The sequence below is a fragment of the Acipenser ruthenus genome, chromosome 6 (assembly GCF_902713425.1).
Source record: "Acipenser ruthenus chromosome 6, fAciRut3.2 maternal haplotype, whole genome shotgun sequence".
Taxonomy (NCBI): domain Eukaryota; kingdom Metazoa; phylum Chordata; class Actinopteri; order Acipenseriformes; family Acipenseridae; genus Acipenser; species Acipenser ruthenus.
Genome location: NC_081194.1, coordinates 12,801,369 through 12,827,532, shown reverse-complemented (window position 1 = coordinate 12,827,532; position 26,164 = coordinate 12,801,369). Strand labels below are relative to the sequence as shown.

The 26,164-nt window shown below is 35.1% G+C and overlaps 1 protein-coding gene across 1 annotated transcript in view; it reads right to left on the bottom strand.

Annotated features, from left to right (window-relative positions):
• Window positions 1-26,164, bottom strand: part of LOC117410412 (collagen alpha-1(XXI) chain) — an 86,351-nt gene that overhangs the window by 3,200 nt on the left and 56,987 nt on the right. Inside the window, exons 17-28 of the mRNA XM_059025029.1 lie at window positions 16,885-16,929; window positions 16,468-16,521; window positions 15,062-15,115; window positions 13,914-13,967; window positions 12,920-12,991; window positions 11,240-11,275; window positions 7,592-7,636; window positions 7,168-7,200; window positions 6,585-6,731; window positions 3,400-3,454; window positions 760-951; window positions 465-542 (exon numbers count right to left, since the gene is read on the bottom strand). Coding sequence (XP_058881012.1) covers window positions 465-542; window positions 760-951; window positions 3,400-3,454; window positions 6,585-6,731; window positions 7,168-7,200; window positions 7,592-7,636; window positions 11,240-11,275; window positions 12,920-12,991; window positions 13,914-13,967; window positions 15,062-15,115; window positions 16,468-16,521; window positions 16,885-16,929 — 865 coding nt within the window. The remainder of the gene's footprint in view (window positions 1-464; window positions 543-759; window positions 952-3,399; window positions 3,455-6,584; window positions 6,732-7,167; window positions 7,201-7,591; window positions 7,637-11,239; window positions 11,276-12,919; window positions 12,992-13,913; window positions 13,968-15,061; window positions 15,116-16,467; window positions 16,522-16,884; window positions 16,930-26,164) is intronic.

Sequence of the window (26,164 nt, the reverse complement as noted above, 5' to 3'; positions counted from 1 at the left end):
AAATACAATTTATAATGTGTCATCTGTTGGTTCGCATGTTTCTCAACAACAGACATGTTATTTTTATTCAGAAGGAGGAAACAGTCATTTGCATTGTGATGTGCTTATGGATATACACTACATTGGAACCACAGGTGAAAATAGCTTCATTATATTGTAACAAAGACCAGTCAGACTAATAGCTTAACCTGTTTAAATTGTTCAGCAAGTCTATACGCCTCTTTATACATGTCTCTGTAACTTGATGATTTGTGTGATTTCAGTGTAATAGTTATTATCTATTGTATTGTAGAAATTTAATTATGAAAACAGGTCAAATTGTTTCTTGGTCTACATTGGTTCTTTGACTTATCTTGGTTGTGTTCTCTTTATTGTTTGTGTATTGTATTGTTGCGTTGTCTTATTATTCACATCATTTCCATGTGCTGAATATCACTTGGTTTTGGGAAGAGTTAAATATTTACCTGGTAGACCTGGACTGCCCGGATCACCAGGTATTCCTATTCCTTGGTTTCCCTTTGGCCCGATTTCACCAGCATATCCTGTAAATACAAGGTTAATAATATCAGATTTGACACTATTCTAAAATAACAAAAAAGTAGTTCCTGATTGCAATCTTTGTTTTTCAGATTTATAAACATAAAAGTAAATAATCTAAGTTATACGTTGAAACTACATCTCTTATAATCCATACTAATCAAGTTTATCATTAGTGTAAACCAATTTTCATATATGTATGCAGTCAGGCATCACGGTTACCTTTAATTCCAGGGATACCAGGAAGGCCAGGTGAACCCCTACGTCCCGGTAAACCATTTGAACCAGGTAGGCCAGAAAATCCTCTGGAGCCCTGGGGCCCGATAGGCCCTGGTGACCCAGGCGAACCTTTTCGTGTTTGACAAACATCACAGCTTCTAGTCCTTCCATTATGTAAGAAGGAGGGCAACTGAGCTACAGTTTAACAGATAACAAGAAGAAAGATACATATGTGTTAATCTGTGGCAGGTAGTGTTTGTTTTGGTGAACCTTCTGAAACATAATTTAGTGTTGAGAAATATAGAGCGCTATTCACATAGCTTTAACTCATGAGTTACAACATTTGCAACTGTCTGGGAACCAACAAGATAGAATAGACCTTTTCATAGTTGCCCATAATGAGGTCAGAAATCAAAATGAAGTGGAGATTAGTGTTTTGTTCCTGTGTTGTACTAAGTAAATTAACTCTCAAGAGAAAGACAAGTGTGGTTTGCTACTTTAAAATCTTTACTTGGGTTTGTTGTTGATTAATGGTTATGGCATAACGATATTTCTAAAGCATCCTGCTTCCCTAATTGTTTTCTGAGCAACTACAGTGGCTCTCAAAAGTATTCACCCCCCTTGGAATTTTCCACATTTTATTGTGTTACAACATGGAATCAAAATGGATTTAATTAGGAGGTTTTGCCACTGATCAACACAAAAAAGTAAAGTGAAAAATAAAATCTACAAATTGTTCTAAATTAATTACAAATATAAAACAGAAAATAATTGATTGCATAAGTATTCACCCCCTTTGCGATGACACACCTAAATAAGTTCTGGTGCAACCAATTGTCTTTAGAAGTCACATAATTAGTTGAATGGAGTCCACCTGTGTGCAATTAAGGTGTTTCACATGATTTCCGGTTAAATACACCTGTCTCTGGGAGGTCCCACAGTTGGTTAGTACATTTCCTAACAAAAACGACATCATGAAGACGAAGGAACATTCAAAGCAAATCCGGAATAAGGTTCTTCAAAAGCACCAATCAGGAGTAGGATATAACATTTCCAAGGCATTGAACATCCCCCGGAGCACAGTAAAGTCCATTATTAAGAAATAGAGAGAATATGGCACAACTGTGAATCTGTCTAGAACAGGCCGTCCTCAAAAACTGAGTATCCGGGCGAGAAGGGCACTAGTCAGGGAGGCCACCAAGAGGCCTATGGAAACTCTAAAGGAGTTACAGTCTTCCACGGCTGAACTGGGAGACACTGTGTATACGGCAACAATAGCCCGGGTGCTTCATAAAACTGGCCTTTATGGGAGAGTCTGCTAAGAAATAAATAATAATAATAATAATAATAATAATAATAATAATAATAATAAGAGTGGCAAAAAGAAAGCCATTGCTGAAAAAAACTCACATCAAATCTTGGCTAGAGTTTGCCAGAAGGCATGTGGGAGACTGAGGCCAAGTGGAAGAAGATTCTATGGTCTGATGAGACCAAAATAGAGCTTTTTGGCCTCAACGCTAAGCGCTATGTTTGGTGCAAGCCTAACACCGCACATCATCCTGAGAACACCATCCCTACCGTGAAACATGGTGGTGGCAGCATCATGCTATGGAGATGCTTCTCTGCGTCAGGGCCTGGAAAGCTTGTGAAGATAGAGAGCAAAATGGATGCAGCAAAGTACAGAGAAATCCTGGAGGAAATCCTGCTGAAGTCTGCAAGAGACCTGGGACTTGGGAGAAGATTCATCTTCCAGCAGGACAATGACCCCAAACATACAGCCAAAGCCACAATGGAGTGGTTTAAAAACAAAAAGGTCAATGTCCTGGAGTGGCCCAGTAAAAGCCCAGACCTCAATCCAATTGAGAATATGTGGAAAGAGTTGAAAATTGCTGTTCACCAAAGGTCCCCATCCAACTTGACGGAGCTTGAGCAATTTTGCAAAGAAGAATGGGCAAAAATTGCAGTGTCCAGATGTGCAAAGCTGGTAGAGACTTATCTAAATATACTCATGGCTGTAATTGCTGCCAAAGGTGCCTCTACCAAATATTGACTCAAGGGGGTGAATACTTACGCAATGAATTATTTTCTGTTTTGTATTTGTAATTAATTTAGAACAATTTGTAGATTTTATTTTTCACTTTGACATTATGGACTTTTTTTGTGTTGATCAGTGGCAAAATCTTATAATTAAATCAATTTTGATTCCATGTTGTAACACAATAAAATGTGGAAAAGTCCAAGGGGGGTGAATACTTTTGAGAGCCACTGTATATCAAGATGAGCTATTTTACACAATTTATTTAACCTCTTGTGAGCCACAGTCATTATTTAATTGTAGCCCTGCACAGTAGTTGCCAACCTGACTGGTTATTTACACCAGAACCCCACTGTACACAATGTATTACAGGCAATTGTGAAATCCTGAATAAGTTGTAAGGTTTCCTTTATATAGCCCAAATATTATCAGGAAACATTAAACAGGGTATCGTATTATAGTTCATATTAGAATAAAAGTTTTACTATTGCATTATACCAATTTTTCATGTTTAAGAACTATACAGAGGGATTATGAGAGAATGTCTTAGCAGTAGTTGACACTCAGGTGTTATGTAATTGTTTCCCAAACCATGAAACTGAACTTACTTCTTAGGACATCCAAGCAAATATGTCGAATGAATTCTTCTGAAAGCTCTCTTCCCTGTTAATATAAAGTACAATTTAGATTTACCTTAGCCATACATTCAAGAACTACAAAGGAAGAAATAAAAAATACAGAAGAAAAAGAATATCAGCAAGGAAGATATTCATTTTTATGGTCAATATTGAAAGTGTATATGTTTGACTAGTGATAGCTATACAATCTATATATTTTTAGTTAGTATGTGGTGTGTAGAGTACTTCTCAAAGTATGTAACACTGGGCAAAATCATTACAATGTGATCCAAGTGAATATACACTAAATACTAAATTAACCCTTGAAAATCAACCTTCATGGAAAATGAGAATCTGTTCTTAACTGACTTACCTTAATTGATTGATTATCTACATTTTTAAATATTTTTTAATCTTACATTAACGGTTAAAAAAGAGTTTCTTACCTAAGATCTGTATCTCATCTTCAGACTGTGCTGAAAATTGTAGGTAACTGGTACATAATGTATTACTTTGAATTAACACAGCAGCGTTTATTTTAAATTGCTAATAACAGCTGTGGCAGTTATTGAAGGGTGGCGGGAATTAGAAGTACTATGGTTTTTGAAAGGCACCATTTTTTATTGCATTTTTTTTACAGTATTTGAGGAAGGCGTATATTGAAGTTTATTTCTGTGGATACGACTTGATCAGGATGGCGAAGAAGTCCTACAGCTTTAAACTGAACGCTGTTGAGCTCGCAGATCAGATCAGTGTTTGACTAGGTGAGGACACATACCAGTGTAGCGTCGACAGGGAAATAATAACAAGAGACAAATATCAATTCAGCACTGAGGAGGTAGGTTTATTTTCCCTTTCTTTTCTTATGGCAGTTTCTAAGAGCCACAGGGCTGAACTCTTTGATATAAGGTGCATTTCTTTCTCCAAAGGTGCATTTCTTTCGCCAAACTCCCAAAATTCGGATAAGCAGTTCTTGTATAAGCCCATTTCTACACAATCACACGTTATACTACTACAATATGTATTACTAAGAAACACAACAATCAGCTTGAACCACATTATATACAATAAGATATGTATATAGTCTGCATTTGCCCCACCCTTATCTGTTGTCTTTTAATACGTGTGTTTATAATTTATATTAGCTCCCAGCGATGCAATACCAAACATCGCCTTCAAAGCCACCATTAACTGAAACAGCTTTCTATGTGAAACAAATACTAACTAAATAACTGTTATACATTATGAAGGCACATTTGTCTTGTCAAAATTACAGATTTCTTTTTTTAGCCAGTAATTGTATTCATGTAAATGCACATCTTTCTAATCTGTGCTCTAATTCTACTGCTTGTTTTCACTGTTCAGGGGGAAAAAAAAAACGTAATCTGTCTCCAGCCTTTTCACTCAGCATAAAAGTAGTGCACTGCATTCAATATTTCTAACTCGGTTGGAATGACTAAATTAAAAATAAATAAATAAATACAACATTAAAACCACAGTGTTTGTAACTTTCATTTTCAACAATATAACAAGTGTTATAGTGCAATTGCCATGGAATGGATATAAGAATATTCAAAATATTTCCATATTAGAAGTTTTTGGAGAAGTTAGCTGCTTAGTAACCAAAGTTATTGTGAAAGAAAAAAAGGTTATATTTGTTGTTTGACTTGTGAACTGTACCGTAGTGTGAATGATCAATTTCAGGTTTAATTTCCAGGTTTAAAAATCCCTACATCGAAGAAGGTTGTGAACCACTGACCTAGAGTAGGGCGTTTCTTTACTTCTTGAGCGGTCATTGCTCCCTCTTGTGGCCACAGTTAATACAGCAATATCTATAAGTTTACTGTATTTGAAAATGTGATTTTGTGATTATATATATATATATATATATATATATATATATATATATATATATATATATATATATATATATATAATAGATGGGCTTCATTGAGTCACAGGAAAACAATTCCAGGTTGAGTAATTTATAAACTGGCACAGAAACCCGAGATGGAATTGTTTTCCTGTAACTCACTGAAGAGACCCATCTATTATTTTTTATAATACATGGATACCCTTGTGGTGCTAATATTAAAGACAGGTTCAGCAGTACAGTTGGGTTTTTTTAAACGTAGTGTTTCAGTGATGTACAGACGTTCTGTGTCGTTATCTGTTAGTGCTTCAGCTTTATTTGGATGATTGCCTTTACCTTGTTTTAATTTCCTGTTCCTCTCCAGATTCTCTGAGATACGAATGTACCAGCTTTATATAATTTTTTTTAAATGTATTCTCATTTTGTTGATCATTAATGAACATTTCTGTACTGTGGGTGCTGACGAGTGATTGAAAACGAGACATTTTGATCTCGAAGAGTTGAATGGGTCAAAATTGAAGTACATTTTCCTCAAGAGGAATTATCACTTTTTGACTTCACTACTGTGGTATTACTGTGCAAATATAGCCTTCATCCATGTATTTTATATATATATATATATATATATATATATATATATATATATATATATATATATATATATATATATATATATACATAGATAGATAAATAGATAGATAGATAGATAGTTAGATAGATAGTTCATACAAATGAGTAGAATTACAACTAAAGATAAAAACTAGTTCAGGGCATTGGTGGTAACTTTTATGTATGTTATTCTTATACATATATTTCACTAGAGCTATGGTCAAAAGTTTTGCATCACCCTATAGAATTAACTAATGTTGCTTCATAAAGTCGAATGAAACCTGCTGAATAATGTTAGGTTAACATATTGAATTACATAATGCTTTGTAGTTTACCACAAAAAAATGACAAAAATTGAAAAAATTGTGACATTTTAAAATCTAACATGAAATACTGTTACTATTATTATGGCTTCCGGTTGACTTTTACGATATCATTTTGTAGTTTCTTTGATTACATGATGTTAAATAAAAGATCTAAATTATGTTCATATAATTTATTTTTTATTTTTTATTATTATGTCTCAGTCCTAAAATTGTAGCTGATGCAAAACGTTTGGCCATAGCTGTGTATCTCTGCAGTTCTGGAAAATGGGATCGATTATGTGACAAGGCTTTTGATTGAATCTATACATAAAAACCCAATTATTCTGGTGTAATCATATGAATTACACAGAAAGAAGGAACATACTTACAGGTCTCCCTTCTATTCCTGGTGATCCAGAAGGTCCTGTAGCTCCATTTAATCCTCTTGGACCTCGAGGTCCTATCATGCCAGGATGACCATGTTCTCCTCTAAGGCCATCTTGACCTCTTATGCCAGGTTCTCCATGTTCACCTTTCTATTAGAAATGGAAATTGAATGCAATGTCTCAGGTAAGTAAAAAGAAAATCTATATTTGTGTGTTTCATATTGTTTTATTATATGGTTGTAAGCAGGGATGCTATGAATCCATTTGATGTGTAATAATGTAGAAAAACAGATTTTCTATCTTGTCCGACAATTAGCTTTATGTTTACATACTTAAACTTACTTAAACGTACATGTCCAATATAACTTTATATTTAATGGAAAAACACAGATTATTATTTTTTTTATCTAAGATTTTTTTTTTTTTTATTCTAAAAAAATGTCACCCCTAGTTATCACAAATTAATTATACACTTTAAACACTGGATTTGTGAAATTACAAGGAATTTGACTATTTACAGTAATGAAAACATACAGTATTGTTGCTATGAACCATATATTAGATCCTATTGGAAAAAACCACTCACCACTCCTTTTAATCCTGATGGTCCTGCTATACCCTGGAAAATGGCACAGCCAAAAATATTATTTAGTCGTAGTATCATTTTGAATCTTTGACAAAATAAATGAGAGAGCCACTGCATTATACAATATTTGTATTATTACATCTGATATACATTTACATGTATTTACATATTTTAATACCCTTATTTGGCCATTTTTATTAATCTTTAATACAGAAATGTTCTACTGCCATTCACATATTTTTAAGAATCAATGTCATACTATTTTGTGCAAATCAATGTTACGTAAATATCTGAATTTTGACATTGAAAGAATGATTTCCCCCACAAAAAAACTAAAATAAGCAACATGCAATCTGCAATTTTTACAAATCAATATTTGTGTAGATATAGTTATTATTTTGTGTTTTTATCCTGTGTCAGTTACCTGATTTCCTGGTCTTCCTGGCTCTCCCTTTCCTCCCACAATGCCCTAAAAAGATTAAACACATACTGAATCCTGAAAGCTTTTGATTGATCTTGTAGCCATTTCAAATCAATATGAGCTTTGAACTCTGCCATCCCCACCTTCTTTACACATATATAGCCAGAGAGGAAGTGGGGCTGGCATGGTTTGTGATCATACTTACATTAATGTTAATAAAATCTGAGAGAACAGGCCAGTAAGAATAGAGAAGCTAGTGACAATGCTACTAATGTTAATACAATGGAAGAAAAGTGTTGTAGAGGAACTGGAAGCCAAGTTGAGTGATATAAAAAGATATTTAGACACTATATAAATAAATAAAATTGAAATTGAAATTGCATAGGAGGTGCCAGGTAGGATAGTACTGTATACTGAATTAGATGTTTGAATACCATGGAAATCATCAGATGTAATTAAACCAAATGTGATGTGACATTTAGGCAAAACAACTACCCTTTGCCATACATTCTGTGCTAGTTAATAATGATTGATGAAAGGGAAAAATAGTTTTGTACAAAAATCTTGTACATTCAGCCTGAATCCCTCTTCATCTGGGAGCTGTGTAGGAAAGCAACCCTTCCAAAATGTTCTCTGTCGTGTAAACACTTACATGCTGGGTTAATGGAAAATATTCAGCCACCTATGAGTCGGTTTATTTTGCCAGTGGCATTAGCATTACCTTAAATGGTTTTAATGTGATTTTTCCACTTATGTCATGTCAGAGTGTAACATATCGCTTCCAAATGACTTGGCACAAGATGTATACTTAATTATGTAATGTTATTGTTTGTACCTTTAAAAAGAAAACAAATCATTACAAGGTTTTTTTAAATATTAATATTTCTGTACGTCATGCCCACTTTTTCAATACTACATTACAAAAGAAAAGTAGAAACTGGAAAAACGGGACTGATACACCTGGCCTGAGGTGTGGTTATGCTAAAATTGTAGAGTTTAATGAAAAGTTAAAATTAAAATACATTTGGGACATGCGGTATAGCAATATAAATATAAAATAAATGTACTGTTAATCACATAGCAAAGCAAAATAACAGCACAGTCTCTTGAAAAAACATAATGATTCAGTTCAGTGATGTGCTGTGTATATGTATTGTATATGTAGCACGCACCATTTTTGTTTCCAAGGCAGATCTCGTACTCACTATAGAAGTCTACTTTGAAATATGTTGCTTAACATGCAGCATTCTGCCTGGTATGTCGTGGTTCAAATCTCTAGAGCAAGACTGAAACTGAACCCTCAGCAACAGGTTTTTTGGTGGGTTTTTTATTTATTTATTTTTTTTACCACTGTTGTTTTTCTATCACCTTAATACAACCTATTGCAAAAAACTACATCATACAGGTTGGCTTTGGAGGAAGATTATTGTTGAGATATCTTCATTAGTCTGTGTGGGCTTTTATGAAATTCTGAAATAGATGGCAGATATACAGTAGACATCAGGCGTGCCCCCAGAAATCTTTCACATGGTACACACAATACAACCACACCAACATCCCATTTCATGTCGATAACGACTCTGCACCAACATGCTGTAAAGTGTTTCAGCCAGAGTGCTGCATTTCTGTTTTTTCCTGAGTTTCCCTTTCTAAAAATGAATAAACACAGCACACTGTCATCAAGACAGAACAGCAACTAGTGACAAAATAGTCCACAATAACAATAAAAGCTACACAAAACTATTTGAAATAAAGACTTAAACTAGGGGAAAAACTAGCTCACAAATCTTTATGCTGGTTCCATTTCTAATCATTTTACTCTCACAATCACTACAACTAATCATTACTCCTCCCTTAAGCATGGCGTATAAACAAACCTTTTTGTTTGTTACAAGTGACAAATAGGCGGTTCAAAACATCAATAACAATAATAATAATAATATAAGGAATAAAATCTTGTGGCAAGATGAATGACGCGACCAAAGGTGGATACAATTACAGGATTTTTATTGCACTTTGGTGTACTTTATTTTTTATAATTAGTTGTAGCCATTTAAAATAGCTTGAAAAAGTAGCACTTATTTTTTGCCACTAAACTTTGTTTTGTGAAGTTTGTTTTGGTTACCGTAATAAATTGATGTGGCATATTTGTGTTGCGTTAAACACCTGTCTTTACTTCCCAGTATATCGTAATGTTGTCGAGTTGCTGTACTGGTATTTGATTAATTTTCCTTTTTTTCCAGTTACGCTTTTACTAAAAGTTTTAGTAAATGTATATCACTCAATGTCTTATTTTCTTGTGGCAGCATTTTCCTGATTTTCAATAAACACGTTTCTGTTTTCATCAGTAACATTTTGAAATCTGGTCATCATTTTCATTAACTGCCCGTTTGTGTGCTGTTGTGAAGTCAGTTTAGGTCTGGGGGTAACTTGCTCTCTAATTTTAACAATGAGAGAGTAAAATGTATTTTCAGGGGGTAAAATGCAACATTACCTTGAAGTCATGAGTAATCTCGATAAATACTGTACAATCTTTAATGGTACAGTAATGGAGTAGGCATTTAAAAACAGCCTTCCATTTTAACTGCAATGTTACTTTGAACTACTGTACAAAAACATAGTATTAAAATAAAATCAGAGATAACAGCTATTCTTATTCACTTTATTGACCACAGCCAATATGACTTTGAAGATAAGCGCAGAAACAAATCATATATATGAAGATAAGCACAGAAACAGAACTTATATTTTAACATTAAATTCTTAAACTCTGTGAACTTAAAACTCCAATATAAAGCTATACAGATAAATAACATAAGGAAATGCGTTAATAAGTTATGAAACAGTTTGTTTAATATTATAGCTGGACTGGGGTGTTTACTCTTCAACCTGGGTAGCTTTGAATTTTTCTTATTCTTACTGTGATTGGCTGCAAAGACAACAGGACTAGCCAGAGATTGGATAATGTTTTGTTGGGTGGGTTTTTATTGTGCACAGTTTCCTTGTGATTGAAAACATTATATTCTGGGAGATGTAGTTGTTAGTGAAAGTTTTAGGGGAGGCAGACAAGCTGTGCAAAATTGCTATACGCATTTATTAAAATTGATTGCGTATTTTGGATTTTTTTAATGCGTATAAACAGCAGGTACGCAGCTTATCTGGACCGCTGCATGCGAGTGCACTCTTATGAAGACGACATTTTGCAAATCAAAAGGTACACACAGTGCGTAACGTGCGTATGGCTGTGTGCGCTAATGGTGGACATTATAACTCCATAAACAAGTTTAGAAAACAACCCAGTTTTAACTTCCACTTTCGGATACATTTTTGTGCTATCCTAATGTTAATGCTTTCTTCAAGGAATATAACATTACAATTTAAAGTTTAAAAAATAGCGCTTTATTTCTGGACGATTACATTGCAAGACGCTGGTTGATTCATAAGTGTAAAAGAGGAAAGACAGCAAAAAAGAATTACCTGGTAACACCATAATGATATATTGTTTATGCATTTAAATGGAGCACATAATGTAACAGTAGATCAGCAGAAAATTACTCATTGTAAACAGCTATTGATAGTCTTTTGTCATTTGTTCTCTGAACTTACAACTGAATAACCTCCATTTGTTTATTTTTCTTTAGTAAACAATACCTGGTTTCCTGTTTCACCTTGATTGCCCTTGTCACCCTGAAAAGTAATAATTAGAATAAGTGTTATTATTTTTTTTCAGTACTACAAATTTTGTTATTGTATATTGTTATTAAAATTCCGTATAATATTGTTTTAGAACTGATATCATCTAAAACTTATGGCATTATATTACAGTGAATTAATATGTATGCCCAGGAGCACATAATGTAATAACAGAAAGCAGCTTGTTATTCTAAAACACATTGGGGTTAATTTAATTATCTAAAAAGTGGACCTTTTTTCTGCTACACCCTGAAACTTGTTCTCAATGCATACTGGTCAGAAAGAAAGGTTGACCACATGATAGATTTCAATGCTTTATGCATGCACATGATAAAGTGAGACAGTGACTTTATGTAGGGAATGTAGGAACCTGCTTGTTTTTGTAAGGGGGTATCTGCCAGTCTAATTAAATTAGAAGCTTTTTATCTTTTGTAGTTTATGGTCATTTGCAAATTTGGACAAGTAATCTGAAAGACTGAGAAGTATAGCCTTGACTCTAGAGATCTGAGACAAATTGTGTCCACCAGCTGGCAGTATCATTTTTTTCTGCAAAATATTTAATTTAGTTAATAATTGTCCTGTAGTAATAATGTAAGTTGTAACAGCAATTTATCACTGATGAAGTCATTTAAATTCAGACTTTTTCAGATTTTAAAGTGTGGTACCTGCCATAAAAAACCCTATCCAGAATACACACAGTATAAACTTTTTATTTTTTTATTTTTTATTAAATTCTTTAACAAAGCATACACAATCAATTTTTTTGTGAATTGAAAATATCTGTAGTTCCTCAATTGATCTTTAGTTCTCTGTGTTTTATTGTAAAGATTACCTTGTCTTTAATTGTATCTGTCTAGTTGTCTTTGAACTACAAACGCTTTTTTTTATTACATTTGAGTCATATGCATTTCTTTGCAGTGAATAATACTGGGCACATTTGTTCATTTTGTCAGGCTATATCTGCTTATTTCTTTGTTGTTTTTCGAAGACTGATTTTAGTTTATAACTATATTAATATGTGATTTTGCAGCAACATACTGCAGTATGTTATTTGATGTATGAGTCTACACTATGATAATATATTGGACTACTGTATAAGGTTTCTTTTTTTTATATACAGTGCCGAAATCTGACTGAGGCGTGAGTCTGGCAATATTTAGATTCATGCTTCGCTAACAGCTATAAGTAATACAGATTAATGCATTGGTTGATTTTAAATCAATACGTTCATGAAGTGAATGCATGCATGTATGGATATACTGTGTACAGAACGGTTCTTGTTGATCAGTTGTTTTGCATTATATTATTCAAAACTGAATATCTCATTCAGAGCTATATATTGGGAATTTAAGACTACCACAGTTAAAAGTAATATCTAGTAAACTTAGAGCTTGGTCGCTGGGTCACTTGTTGCAAAACCACAGTACCAATTACTGCTGCATCAACTCAGTTTTGAACTGTAGACTGCATATGCATGTACATTTTGAAAACATTGTAAACAGCTGAATATATCTTATGCATGGATTTCTCTTCTGTCATGTATTGTTGTTTGATCTTCATGGAAATGGAAACAGTTTATTAAATCTTAACACTAACATTTTAAAAGACAGGGATATTGTATTATAAGCACATAAATACCTTGTGTCCTTTAATCCCAGGCAAACCTGGATGCCCTTGTTCACCTGCCATTCCTGGTTCACCTGGCTTTCCCTAGTTAATAACAACATGTTGCAAATTAAATTTAATGTTGTTTACAAGCATATTTATATACAATATCTAGGGAATAAAATATTTTATTTGGAACAGTACTGAAACGTATTATATGTAGAAAAATAACTGATTTAGTAAATAACTGAATGATCCCTAAAAGTGTGTGCTATTTAAAGCAACACTGCATCCTTTTGTGATGAGTGACAAAAAAAATGTATGTACTCCATTACAGTTCATATTCTAGGAAGCACAGTAATTAGAAAAACAGGTATACAAATGTATGCTATGTCTGGAGGCGTTTTAATATAATGGTACTATTCGTGAGGTAATTTGCTCTCCTCTTTTTAGTGTTTCTCGTCACCCAGCTAGCTTTGTCTGGACTGCCTTCATCTACAGCCTGTATTATGAGTGTATTATATGGCACTCTATGAAAACCGATCCTCATCTAAATCAGACGTGTGTATGTGTTCTGGGAGCTGAATGTAAGTCAGCATGGAGTTTTTTCATGCACCCAAACTTCTTTACTAATCTATGTTGGCAGCTGTGTCAGTGATCCTAGTGACCCTTCTATTTACCTGCATTCTTCATTAAATAACTGGTTTGCCATACTGATTTTTTTTTTGAAAAGTAACATTTTAAAGTTACCACAAAACAAACTTACACTAAACACATGCACCATATTGCTGAACCTCGCATGCAATGTGGTACTGAACATTGTGTATAATTTACATTTTATTACAATTTTTGGTTAACTCCAGTAACCCACCAGAGACAAACTTAAAAAAAAAATGGCTTTGGCTGTAGAATATAAACCACCAATGTTTGGAAAAAAAATATTAAAAAAGAACATTTTTATTCCAAGTCCTTTATAAGATTATATTTATCATCATGTTGCTACAGTATTAAAACAGCAACAGCCTACCTGTATTCCCTGAAGTCCAGGCATGCCTGGCAATCCAGTCCCACCTTTACTGCCCTGTAGAATTATCAAGCAAAAAGTATTTAAAAAATTGAAATATCTATATACTACAAAATGGAATATGGTGTACAACTGTGCCCAAAATGAACAATACATCTGGTTATGACAATGTGGTCTTTCCAGCATCTTTCAGTATATTTCAGCACAATTTCAAGCTTATTCGGAATCATTTCCAGCTGTATAATTAATTTAACACTGTTCCAAGCTATTAGTATTAACCTAAAACACTTATTTCTTGCTTGGCTTCGTCTTTGGAGTGTACTTTCTAATGAGAGGCTAGGCATACTCAGTTGGATTACAGTTGGGTACTTTTGATTGGTAATATCCAAAAACCTTAAGATTCCATTCCATAGTAATTATGTGGCCATAACTGTGATAATTCACAGTAGACCAGTGAACATGCTGTTTTATAACTCCAGCATTTGTAGTTATTTAAAAAGGTTGATACTAGGGGTGTACAGAGGTGCATTACTCGTATTAAAAACATTGCACTATATGACACACACAAAAAAACAAACATACCCGTTACAGATACCTGTTTATTATCAGTACTCGGCACACCCCTAATTAATGGTGATTCAGTCAGGTCTACATGTATTCCCTATATAGCGCTAACAGTATAAAAGCAACCTATTTTATTCCTGCTTGACTACTTCTGTGACCTCCCCCATGTGGTAATTTATGAGCTTATGAAAACATGCATGTCCACCATTTAACTAGTGTATAGTGTGCCTTGAGTGTAGCCCAGCACATGCAGTGGTACACTAGTTCCAAAAGGTGGTTGTTGACAAACATAGCAGTAAGAAGGCTACATTCTGACTGACTAAGCACAGCGTATTGAGGCTATGTTTTGGTTTAGCTTGGTTAGTAAGCACTAAGACTATAGTCCAATTACAATGTATCAAGATACCCAAACCTTTATTAACACGTTTGCTCATTAATTGCTACCTTTCCAGAAATTATCACTATTACTCTAATAGACTGTCATAATCAGTTATGTGTTGAATAACCAAATAACTAATCAATAATAATAATAATCATTTTGAAAAAATATATGAGATAAAATGACTATAAATAGTATAGCTCTTTACCTTAAATCCAGGAATTCCAGGTGAACCAGGCAAGCCAGGTAACCCCATCTCTCCCTAAAGAAACATAGCATGGATTATTCAGTGACAATAAGAGCAATCACATTTTAAAACTTTTTGTAAATGAGAGAAGAGATACACCTCACAGAGATATTTTATTCATAAAATAATTCTATGATGGAAATGCCATCATCTAATTTGGTACCATTGGTAAAAGACATTTTGTATGATTTCATTTTATTTTCCCTAACCTTTTGTCTCAATCCTAGCCTTAACATAATTCATATTACCAGTTATTACTGTGTAACAGAATCGTTATGATTTACCTCATTAATTTGCGTAATTACAACTGGTAATTGTTGCCAGATAATATAAAATGTGACCCATAATTCATGTTCAGATGCTGATCAATTAGTGGAATTCTCTTGAGGAATAAGGGCAGATTTATAATATCTCACATTGTAGTCATGCATTGACTGTTTATTTTATGTTAGATGACATAAAGAAACTTTCTTCCATTCACTTAAATTGTAATTCCAAAACTTGGTATCATAAGCTGACTCGACTTTCTACAATCTGGATAACCAAATGTCACAAACGGTACATTGACTGTATTGTGACAGCAGCTTGTCACCGGGTCGTATGATTGACTTTTTAAATAAATAAAAAATAAAACACCACCTTAAAACAAGGAGACGGAAACACTTATCAAATACTTGTACCCATGATATACACTGTATTTATCAATTAAGTATACTTAAGTAGGAGCTGTTTATTTTTCTGTTATATTGCTGCTTAAATGATTCCGAGTAACATTTTTAATTATTTATTTTCCTACCTCTTGGCTAACCTTTTTTTCTAGGCCTATCCAATATGTTTCCCACTGCCATCACTAGTACAGTAAGAATAAAACATATTCAGCAATCTTGAAAAAAGACGCCACCTACTGGGTCTATAAACCACAGCCAAGGCATGTAGATCACGGAAATTCGCTCTTTTATTAGGCAGCAATGCCCAGCCTTACAATCAGGCCAGAGCCTCTGATGAAGGCCCTACCCCTTGAAAGCAATGTTGCTAACAAAAAACAGCAACTACACAGACTTTCACACTCTGTCACGGTGACGACATCCACACACACACACACATAAACAGCCACCAAACTCTCGCACAACACGCAGACAAACACTAGGGAACACATAAAGGGTGACCCAGAGTGAAATACAACAATCATTTTCCCAATTCCCACAGTCCCTTGCGGCAACTATGTACAGGGCTGGCAGTGTCATCTCCTGGAAAGTCCAGTAGACAATGCTGCCACGAGTGTACCCTCCGACTCGCTGCAATATTAAAAATGAGACATATTGACGACTAAATATAGAAAGTATTAAAAATAAGAAACTCAGACTCACAGAAATTCCAGTGGAACCCTTTGGCCCCCTTTCACCTTGTAACCCTGTATCACCCTGTATTTTGAAACAGTTCTCAGTTAATATGGTGTTCATAAATATAAGGCTTTTCATAAAAATACACATTTTTGCACATTAACAAATAATATGTACTGAACAATTCAGCATTCTGGCTATAGTAAATTGCATCTACCAAAAGTAAACTGTCTATTGTGTTATAATTAAGTTGCTTACATTCTAAACTATGTCCAATAAACAATAGAAACAGAGTAGGCTTTACGTTAAAAAAAAAAAAAAAAAAAGTATAACCTATTTTCTTGTAAGTACCAGAATATATATTTCAATAGCTAACTTACAAATTACAGAGATGGCATGGCGTTTAAGCAATAAATACTTAATAAAACACAACTTTATACTCACCTTAACCCCCATGGGGCCCTCATTTCCTGGACTTCCAGGGATCCCCTGTAAAAAAGGGACACGTAATCCATAAAAAAAATATATAAACTATGGAACTGGTTCCTTCCTGCCAAAAAAGTGACTGCTTTTTATAGGCCTTGGATATAGTAGTGTGGAAAGTCCAGCAATGTTCAGATTGTATGTAAACCAAGATGGTTAGTTTTCATTCCCATTTTTATGACGAACACCTTTTAAAGCATCTGGAATTATTTTATTCTGTATTGCATAAATAAATGGTGTTACATTGCACATACTGCATTGTATTTTATGGACAATTAAATATGTCTTTGATATACTCTCTCCAGAAGACCCCTAATAGTTTCACTGAGAATAAGACTTACTGGAAAATGGAACATTTAAGAGCACTGCTTGTAAATCTAGTGAGTCATTTTGCTGAGTGATAAATAAGTGGCAACGTGCAAACATATCGCAATTTGCATTTTCGTTGCGACAATTCGCAAAGTGTACATTTTGTTGTATGTACTAAGAGAAAATATGTTAATGAAAAGAGTCGCAATATACTAATTTAATTTAGCAAGATCTCTATTGCGAGAGTCGGGCGAGATTGTTCAAATACATAGCTGGAGCTGAGTTGTGGTTTGCTGCAGCAAAGGGGTCCGAAGGATAACGTCTATGCAGTCGGCACCACTTTATCGGGATGCCTCGGGAGAAAGAATAAGCGGCTGTCCCAATTAAACGAGAGGCAGTTGATATGACCTTAGTCATACTTTTTTGATTCTTAATGAAAAGAAAAAAGAATGAAATTACATCACATTATGGTTAAATATTAAATACATATAAATACAAATATGAGTCAATGTTTTTTCTATTCCTAAACAAAAATAAATCACACCTGTGATGTTGACACACCAACTTTATTTGCAACAGCAACCTGAGAAACCACAGGAGACTCCTCATTCTTAAAGAGTTCAACGTGGTTTACGCAAGTCACAGTATAATCACGTACTCACTGGACTGTGCTACGCAACCTGTCTTGCTCTGAAAGGCGATCTCCATTCATCATTTGAAAATACTGTATCCCAAATAAAAGAAGTGATGTCTCAATTAAACAACATAAATAGTATTAGGAAGAACCGCCCATTTAAGCAGCAATCCCAATTATCAGTATCCTGATTAGGTTGTGCCGACTGTACATTCCAGGTGTGCAAGAATCAAAATAACACACACATATATATATATATATATATATATATATATATATATATATATATATATATATATATATATATATATCTTCACCCCCAAATAAAAAATCGTTTCTATAGAAAAGCTTTTCATAATCATACAGTAGCCCCTCGCTAAACCGGGTATGTCTGTCTGACATTAGGAGGTGTCGGGTTTAAAAAAATACAATAAAAATGTACACACATACATTTATAGTGCTCAATGTATTTTAAATGTATAAATCATCACTGCACTGATATTACACTAATGTGTTTTGAGTAGGCTACACATTACATTATTAACAAAAATATAAATCTATACAGTATACAGTACAGTAGTAAAATCAAATGAACACCTAGCATACTTTCTTTTTACTTTAGCCTAATGCAAATCATGCTGCTGCATTGTACACATTGGCGAATAAAAGATTATTTGAAATTTATTATTATTATTATTATTATTATTATTATTATTATTATTATTATTATTATTATTATTATTATTAACTTGTAAGCCTAGAAAATTAACACAAAATAGATCATGGTGCCGCATTGACAAGTTATGATACTTAGAGGAGGACAGTCAATTCTCGTTAATACAAATTTCAAAAGGACCGGCAACAAATTTTGCATTATACCTCTAATTCGTATTATCATTATTAGCCTAAGCCAAATTTATACTGTCAGTTTATATTTAAGTTAGTCAGGGGTGCAGTGCTAAATTGTGCACAATTACAAACCATCTGCACATTAATAGAATATGTGTGTTTCCTATTCCTATACAGATGTTCAGAATGAGCTGGAGGGGTTAGCGCCACATATGTGCAGTCTATTGCTCCCAACACGTTGTGGAAACCAGAAGTGTCATAGAAATTTGTTTTCAAGGTTTATAAGTACACCCTGCTTTTAGGAAAAACAGGTATTTGGCTGTTCGTCTCAAAAATGCATTGAGCACAACTTGAAACGCACAAGAAAAAGTGGACTGGGAACTGCCAGCAACAATTGCGACTGTTTAAAACATGTTTTCAAAAGTTCTTAACAAATTGATGCAATTGTAAGTGTCGCTATTGCCTGCAGCTTTCATACATCTTGTTATTATATTTGCACTATCTCCACCCCCTTTTTGAGAATTTATGCAGGAACGTCCATAATTACATATTAATCTGAGGTTGAACCGCAAAGAAAAACTGCTGCCGCAAAGCATTCCCTAAAAAGTCGCAAATAGCGTTGTGCTTGTCTAGAAGGCTGTGTGGTCCATTGGTTAAAGAAAAGGGATTGTAACCAGGAGGTCCCCGGTTCAAATCCCGGCTCACTCACTGAGTCACTGTGTGACCCTGATCAAGTCACTTAACCTCCTTGTGCTCTGTCTTTCAGGTGAGACGCTGTAAGAGACTCTGCAGCTGATGCATAGTTCACACACCCTAGTCTCTGTAAGTTACCTTGGATAAAGGTGTCTGCTAAATAAACTAATAATAATAATAATTTCATCCAAGACTTCTGACTCGTTTGCGACTATTGCGACAGGCGCAACACTATTAAACCTACGTCTAAAAGTCTCATTAGGGATATAAATGTACAATGTATGTGTTTGCAATTGCAAATAAAATTGCTATAGCTATCCACATGTTCTGACTGCTGTGCTGCAGGTCCCTGACATGTGGAGCAGCTGGGATCTCACGTTACACGCAAGATGCTGTTACAGTGAGATAGAAACCTGAACGACTCCACTGAAAAGTCAGTAGCAAGATTATTCTTTTGTTCCTAAAAACTTGTGTAGATGCTTGAACTGTGATCACATCTTGTTTCATCGTACCAAGGCCTCTTCTCATGAAATCTGTTGGCCTCAAGACCCAAAACAGATTTTGGAATGTATTCAACTCTCATAACTGTAGGGGCTCTGAAATGGACCTCAAACAGTCGCGTTTTGTCTAGTTTAACATCTCTCTCGAATTCGGACTTTGACCGGTCCTGGTTTAGGATAGATTGTATTATGCACCGATTTAGAGGTAACTCTCAACCGCATTGCAACAGCATTTTCCAGTAGGATTATGGGAAAGGGAAGCACAGGGTTCAGTACACATGCCAGCGAGCCAGGACATAAGGGTCAAACTGAAAACGTGCATAAATCATCAGGGGAGCACAATTCAGGGGAAATAAATCCAATTTGAATGAGTATTCCCCTTTAAATATGTGGTGGAAACATTAGGGTTCTTGGCCAGTATATCCAGTTCTGAATCCAATAGATCATTGCTGATCGAGTTGAAGAGCGCGAGGAAAAGAATACAGTCTTCAAGTGCAAAGTAACTGAAATGGAAATAGCATTTTATCTGTTGAGAAGACTGGCAAAAGATATAACTCACTACCACAATGAGTCATAGAGTTATACAATTTTTAATAAGGATAAGAGAGGTTGTCAGTACTTTCAAACATACTATTGCCATTTTTTTTTTACTAATGGTAAAAAATATGGGTAAGTAACTTTCAAAGATATTACTAAAATAGACCCTGTACCCTTATAGTAATGGTTACCATGACTTCTTTGCTGAAAATGAAATGCTTCATCAAATACAGATTTCCTAACCAAATGCTTACAGAAACATTAAATTGGCCGACTCACTGTCTAATAGTGCACTTTGAAGTAAATGTATTCAATTGTAAGATTTCTTTGTTCATACTTGGTATTAATTTAAGACAAATTAGGGCCTTGTTTTACATAATTAAGAAATACAACCTTTAATGTTTTGTTTTCTGTTCCCACTGAAAGAAAGAAATGATTGGTATAAATGATATCCTAAAGTAATTACATATGTTTACAAACTACAAAACAGATTGTTGCAAAGCTTAGAACCTATGTAGCACAGCTTACAAAATCTAACCAGGCTCTAATTAGCCTCTTAAACAATACTCACTTTGATATCTCTACTGCCAAGATCTCCAATCAGCAATTTCATAATTAGCCAAAGACCATGTGGTGTTCATCGTCAAGAACTTATCGTCAATAACTTTGCATTCCATACTATAAATGACTTATTTTTCAAATACAACAGTGTGCCCTCTTGTGTCACTGTCCTTTATAAGAAAAGTACTGTATGGTAAGTGTTTATTTAAATTAAAACACTATCTAGAATTCACTGTATAACAGCATACACAATTAATCATAATCACTTTGAAAATAGACATCATGCGTAGTGGTTAGGGCTCTGGACTCTTGACCGGAGGGTCGTGGGTTCAATGGATAATTGTATGTAAAAATAATGTGTAAAAAATAATGTAATTGTATGTAAAAATAGTGTGATATCTTGTAACAATTGTAAGTCGCCCTGAATAAGGGTGTTTGCTAAGAAATAAATAATAATAATAATAATAATAAAGTGTTACCAGTAGGAGCTAATTCAATCTGTCACAATCCTTTCCTAAACACCCTCTGCCTTGGCTGACATCACAGGTCCAGCCTGTAGCTAAAAATACTGAGTCAACCCACATGTACTCCATTAGTGATTGACCAAATACAAAGAAAAAACATTTCATGTTACAAGGACCAAAGCAAGGTAATCTTTTCTTTTTTTTTTCCAAAGCCACAACATTGATAGCTGTCCTTGCCACCTTATATATTTTATTTATACACTGTCTGGCCAGTTTATAAGTACTATTATCAGGTTGGGCCACCATTTGTCCTGATCACAGCCTTGCCATGATGTGAAATAGACTCCACAAGGTGCTGGATGGTGCCTCGAGTGATGTTCATTCAGACTAAAATGTCAATTGATCTGCAGCAATGATTTAGTAAACCACTGCATTTGTTTGGCCTTGTAGAGGGACACAGGGTAACCAGGAGAGCAAGCCCGACACCATGGTATTGCTGTATCTAACTTGGTAGACAGCTTCGAATAACAAGTGGCCAGGCTGTGTATATTTCATGTAGGCCACTTGAAACATAGACTATTTATCAAATCCTAAACTGGATTAAAAAGTTTCCAATTTAAACTTCAAACACTATAAGCAAAAGCTTTATAATTCCTGCACATTAGAGGGATATTATGTTGGAAAGGCCTGTTTTAGTTTAAATTGTGTTTTAATACATCTCTTTGACCAGAACATAATCTAAAACAGATCTGATGTGCAATTTTTAAACCACTCAGGAAAGCAGACCACAGTTTGGAATATAAACCGTTTCACCAACTGGAAAAGACTTTTGGAATATTTAATTGTCTGTTGGCTTTGAAGAGGGGGTGATGTAACTTCTTTAGGAAATCCTCTGCAAGATTAACCCAGTTTCTACAAGCTGATAGAAGTAGTGCAGAAAAATTAAGCTCTATTACCTTGTTTCCATAGTCAAGCCAACTCGAGTGCACTCAAGTGCTCCTGGGTTAGCCTGAATTTTCCAAAATTCGAGTTGAGGCGCAACATGAGTTGGTTAAAAAAATTGCGGTTCCAGGGTTTCCTGAGTTTCTCGAGTTATTACGTGAGCTGGACAAGTCTCACTCATGTTATCGCGAGAGGTGGCCAGATAGTAACCAGGTAACCAGATTACTCTATCATTGTTATTGACATTGTAACATTGTTATACTTAGAAACACTTTTTCATTTCGAAAAGATCCTTGAAGCTGACTTTGAATGACCCGATCTCCCCAAACAGTAATCAGTGATAACGTTTCATCATGATTCCACGTTGCATAATTACGGAAGCGTCCTAGTGCCAATGAAAAAAAAAAAATGAAAAAAAAAATCTCCTAGCTAGGACTTTTTATCTCCTAGCTAGGACTTTTTATCTCTTAGCTAGGAGAAAAAAAGTCCTACGTAGGACTTTTTATCTCCTAGCTAGGAGAAAAAAAGTCCTACGTAGGACTTTTTATCTCCTAGCTATGACTTTTTTTCCCCCTAGCTAGGAGATAAAAAGTCCTATGTAGGACTTTTATCTCCTAGCTATGACTTTTTTTTCTCCTAGCTAGGAGATTTTTTTGTTCAATTTTTTTTTTCATTGGCACTAGGACGCTTCCGTACATAATGTGCTGTCATGTTAAATCATTTTTTTTTACAGAGTTAAATTACAGGTAAGCTATTATTTTGTTTTTTCTAACCATAATTTGCAACTGACACTGGCTTTCATAGAGATTGTTGCTAAGACCCGGGATTCCATGATTAGTGACATATTTTCTTCATAGTGAAATGGTACCAAAGAACTCGGGTACGCGCCAGAATTGGAGGCCAACTCGAGTTTTACAAAAACATAGAAACGCAGCATTGGGGGAGGGGGGGCAATTAGGGTGTATACTCGAGTTGGCTTGTCTATAGAAACAAGGTATAATATCATATATATATATATATATATATATATATATATATATATATCTTTAACATCACACCATGATTATAATAGTTCTAGATCTGCACATGTAACATAATTACAGTCTGCATAAACCCAAAAGCTTAGTAGCTTCATTTTGAGTGGTTCTTATTGTGAATACTCAAATACTGTGCTGTTTTTATTAGGCTAGATAACCCACAGTGTCTTAATAGAAGTCAATGCCAATGTCACCTAGTTATCTGCCAAATTTCCATTTGCTTTTCTGGCGATACACTGCTTTGCACTAGATGGTGTTGGTGCTTAATAAATAAAGGCACTTTGGCTGGTCTAGTCTGCAGTCCTATTTTCTCTCTACACTTGCTCCTTGGATGCCCTCATCTTCCACAGCTTCTCATATCATCTCTATGCTGATGATGCCTAGATCTTCCTCACCTTTCCCCCCTCTAACGCCCACATCTCCTCCCGTATCTCTACCGGTCTCTCGGCCATCTCTTCCTGGATGCACTCGCATCATCTTAAACTCAACCTCCAAATCAGACCTCCTCTTCTTCCCTCCTCTTCCTCTATTACTGATCTCTCTATCTCTATTCCTCTTGAATCCACCACCCCTTCTCCCTCCTTATCCACCGAGAACCTCTGTGTCACCATTGACCCCTCCCTCTCCTATCTCAGCACATCTCTGGCACACTCCTGTTGCTTCTTCCTCAGCAACATACACAGAATTCATCCCTTCCTCATTGACTATTACACAGAGCTCCTGGTCCAGTCCCTGGTACTGTCCTGCCTTGACTACTGCAACTCCCTCCTGGCTGGCATCCCTGCTTCCACTATCCGTCCACTCCAGCACATCCAAAACTGCTGCTTGCCTTGTCTTTTCCATTCCCTCCACTGCTCTGCTCCCTCCACTGGCTTCCTATCGCCATTCGCATCCAATTCAAAACTCTTGTACTTACCTATCGCTGTCTCGACACCCCCTCTCGCCCCCTCTGCCATCAGCAGATTAGCTGTACCCCCCACCCCACTCCCCCGCCTCCAGATCCCGCTCCTTTTCCACCCTTGGTGGAATGACCTACCCACGGATATCAGGAGTGCTCAGTCCCTGACCACCTACCGGCGCCTACTCAAGACACACCTGTTCAGACATATCTGTACATTTCTGTAAACTCTCGAAAATACTGGACTATATGGCACCCAACTGTATCAGTACTTGCATCATCTTGTACTTGCACTTTGCTGTATTCAACTACTGTTCTCAAACATAATTATACTTTCTGTATCTTGTACTTGATTTTCCTCTTAAAGGTAACCGTATTCACATTTCTTTTGGTAATTGTTCTTATCTGAGATCGTGCTTATCCACTTCTTGTACTTATTACTTGCTGTTAATGGAATGTACTCTTATAACCAAATATTTGTAAGTTTAACTGCTCTTAGTCATAATCACTCTCAAATGTACCGTATTCCTTCGAATTTAAGACATGCTTTTTTAACCATTTTTTGCTTCTCCAAAATTCCCTGCATCTTAAATTCAAGTACAGTATAGTGATAAGTGTACTGAAATTGGCAAAACAAAAGACGTGACTACCTGAGTACACGTGACTGACTGCTGAGAAAAGACAATAAAGGCGTCTGCCAAAACAGACAAGCAGCAAGATGACACTGCTGAGAAAAGACAAACCAAGCTTCCTGAGGAATTCCAAGAGAAATTTCAGCATTTCTAACAGTACCAGCTTGGACAGATCAGAAATGCTGATCAGACCACCATATTTTTGGACATGCCAAGCAATGTTCAGTGCTGTTGTGGTTGCTGGGTTACATGTTGCCTGATGCCATGGAGTGTTGTGTCGTGCTTGCTGTTGCCAGGATGTGAGATGCCGTAAGTGAGTGGTGGCATGTGTATGACAGAGACACCATCTTAAGTATTATACAGTACGCAGCACGATAAACAAGCTCTGTGGTTAATCTACAGCAACACTGTTTCGTGTCAGTTTTGTATGATACAACAGCGTAATTGAGGTTGTATCTTTGTAAATGCATATTTATTTGATTTTTTATTTTTTCCTCAAATTGAAGGTGGTAAATTTGGGCTGCATCTTAAATTCTAAGGAATACTGTCATTATTTACTGTAATTTGTACTCTCTCATTTTAACTTGCTCTTACTTACTACTGATATTATTGTATTCTATAACTGCTATTATCTGTAACGTGATACTTTGTAATGTGATACTTGGTAACAACTGTAAGTCACCCTGGATAAGGGCACCTGCTAATAAATAAGTAAATAAATAAATAAATAAATAAATAAATAAATAAATAATAATACTGCATTTGCCTTGTAAGATTTAAGTATAACTTGAAATCCTTCCATGCAGGTCTTCAAAGGAGCCATCAAGAGAAGCAGGAAATACTGAGGCAATTCTCAGGGATTGAAACAGTCATCCCTACTTATTCTAATTTGATAAGTGCTTCTCAAGATACAAGTATACGTAAAACTGTAAAGTGTGACACACACATGGCAGCATCCACTGTCGCCCTGTCGCCAGGGGAATAATAGCTGGGAGAGTACTCTCTGGATTTAATGCAAAAGCTAAAAAGAAAATATTTATATACAGCTTTTCAAGACAAAGGGGTCTATTCAGTTCATAATAACAGAGGCAGATTCAAATACCAGATAATTATGAAAACAGTTATCTCTAACAGTGTATCTTTTTAGTATGGAAAAGACAAGGAATCATTAATTATTCAAAAAGC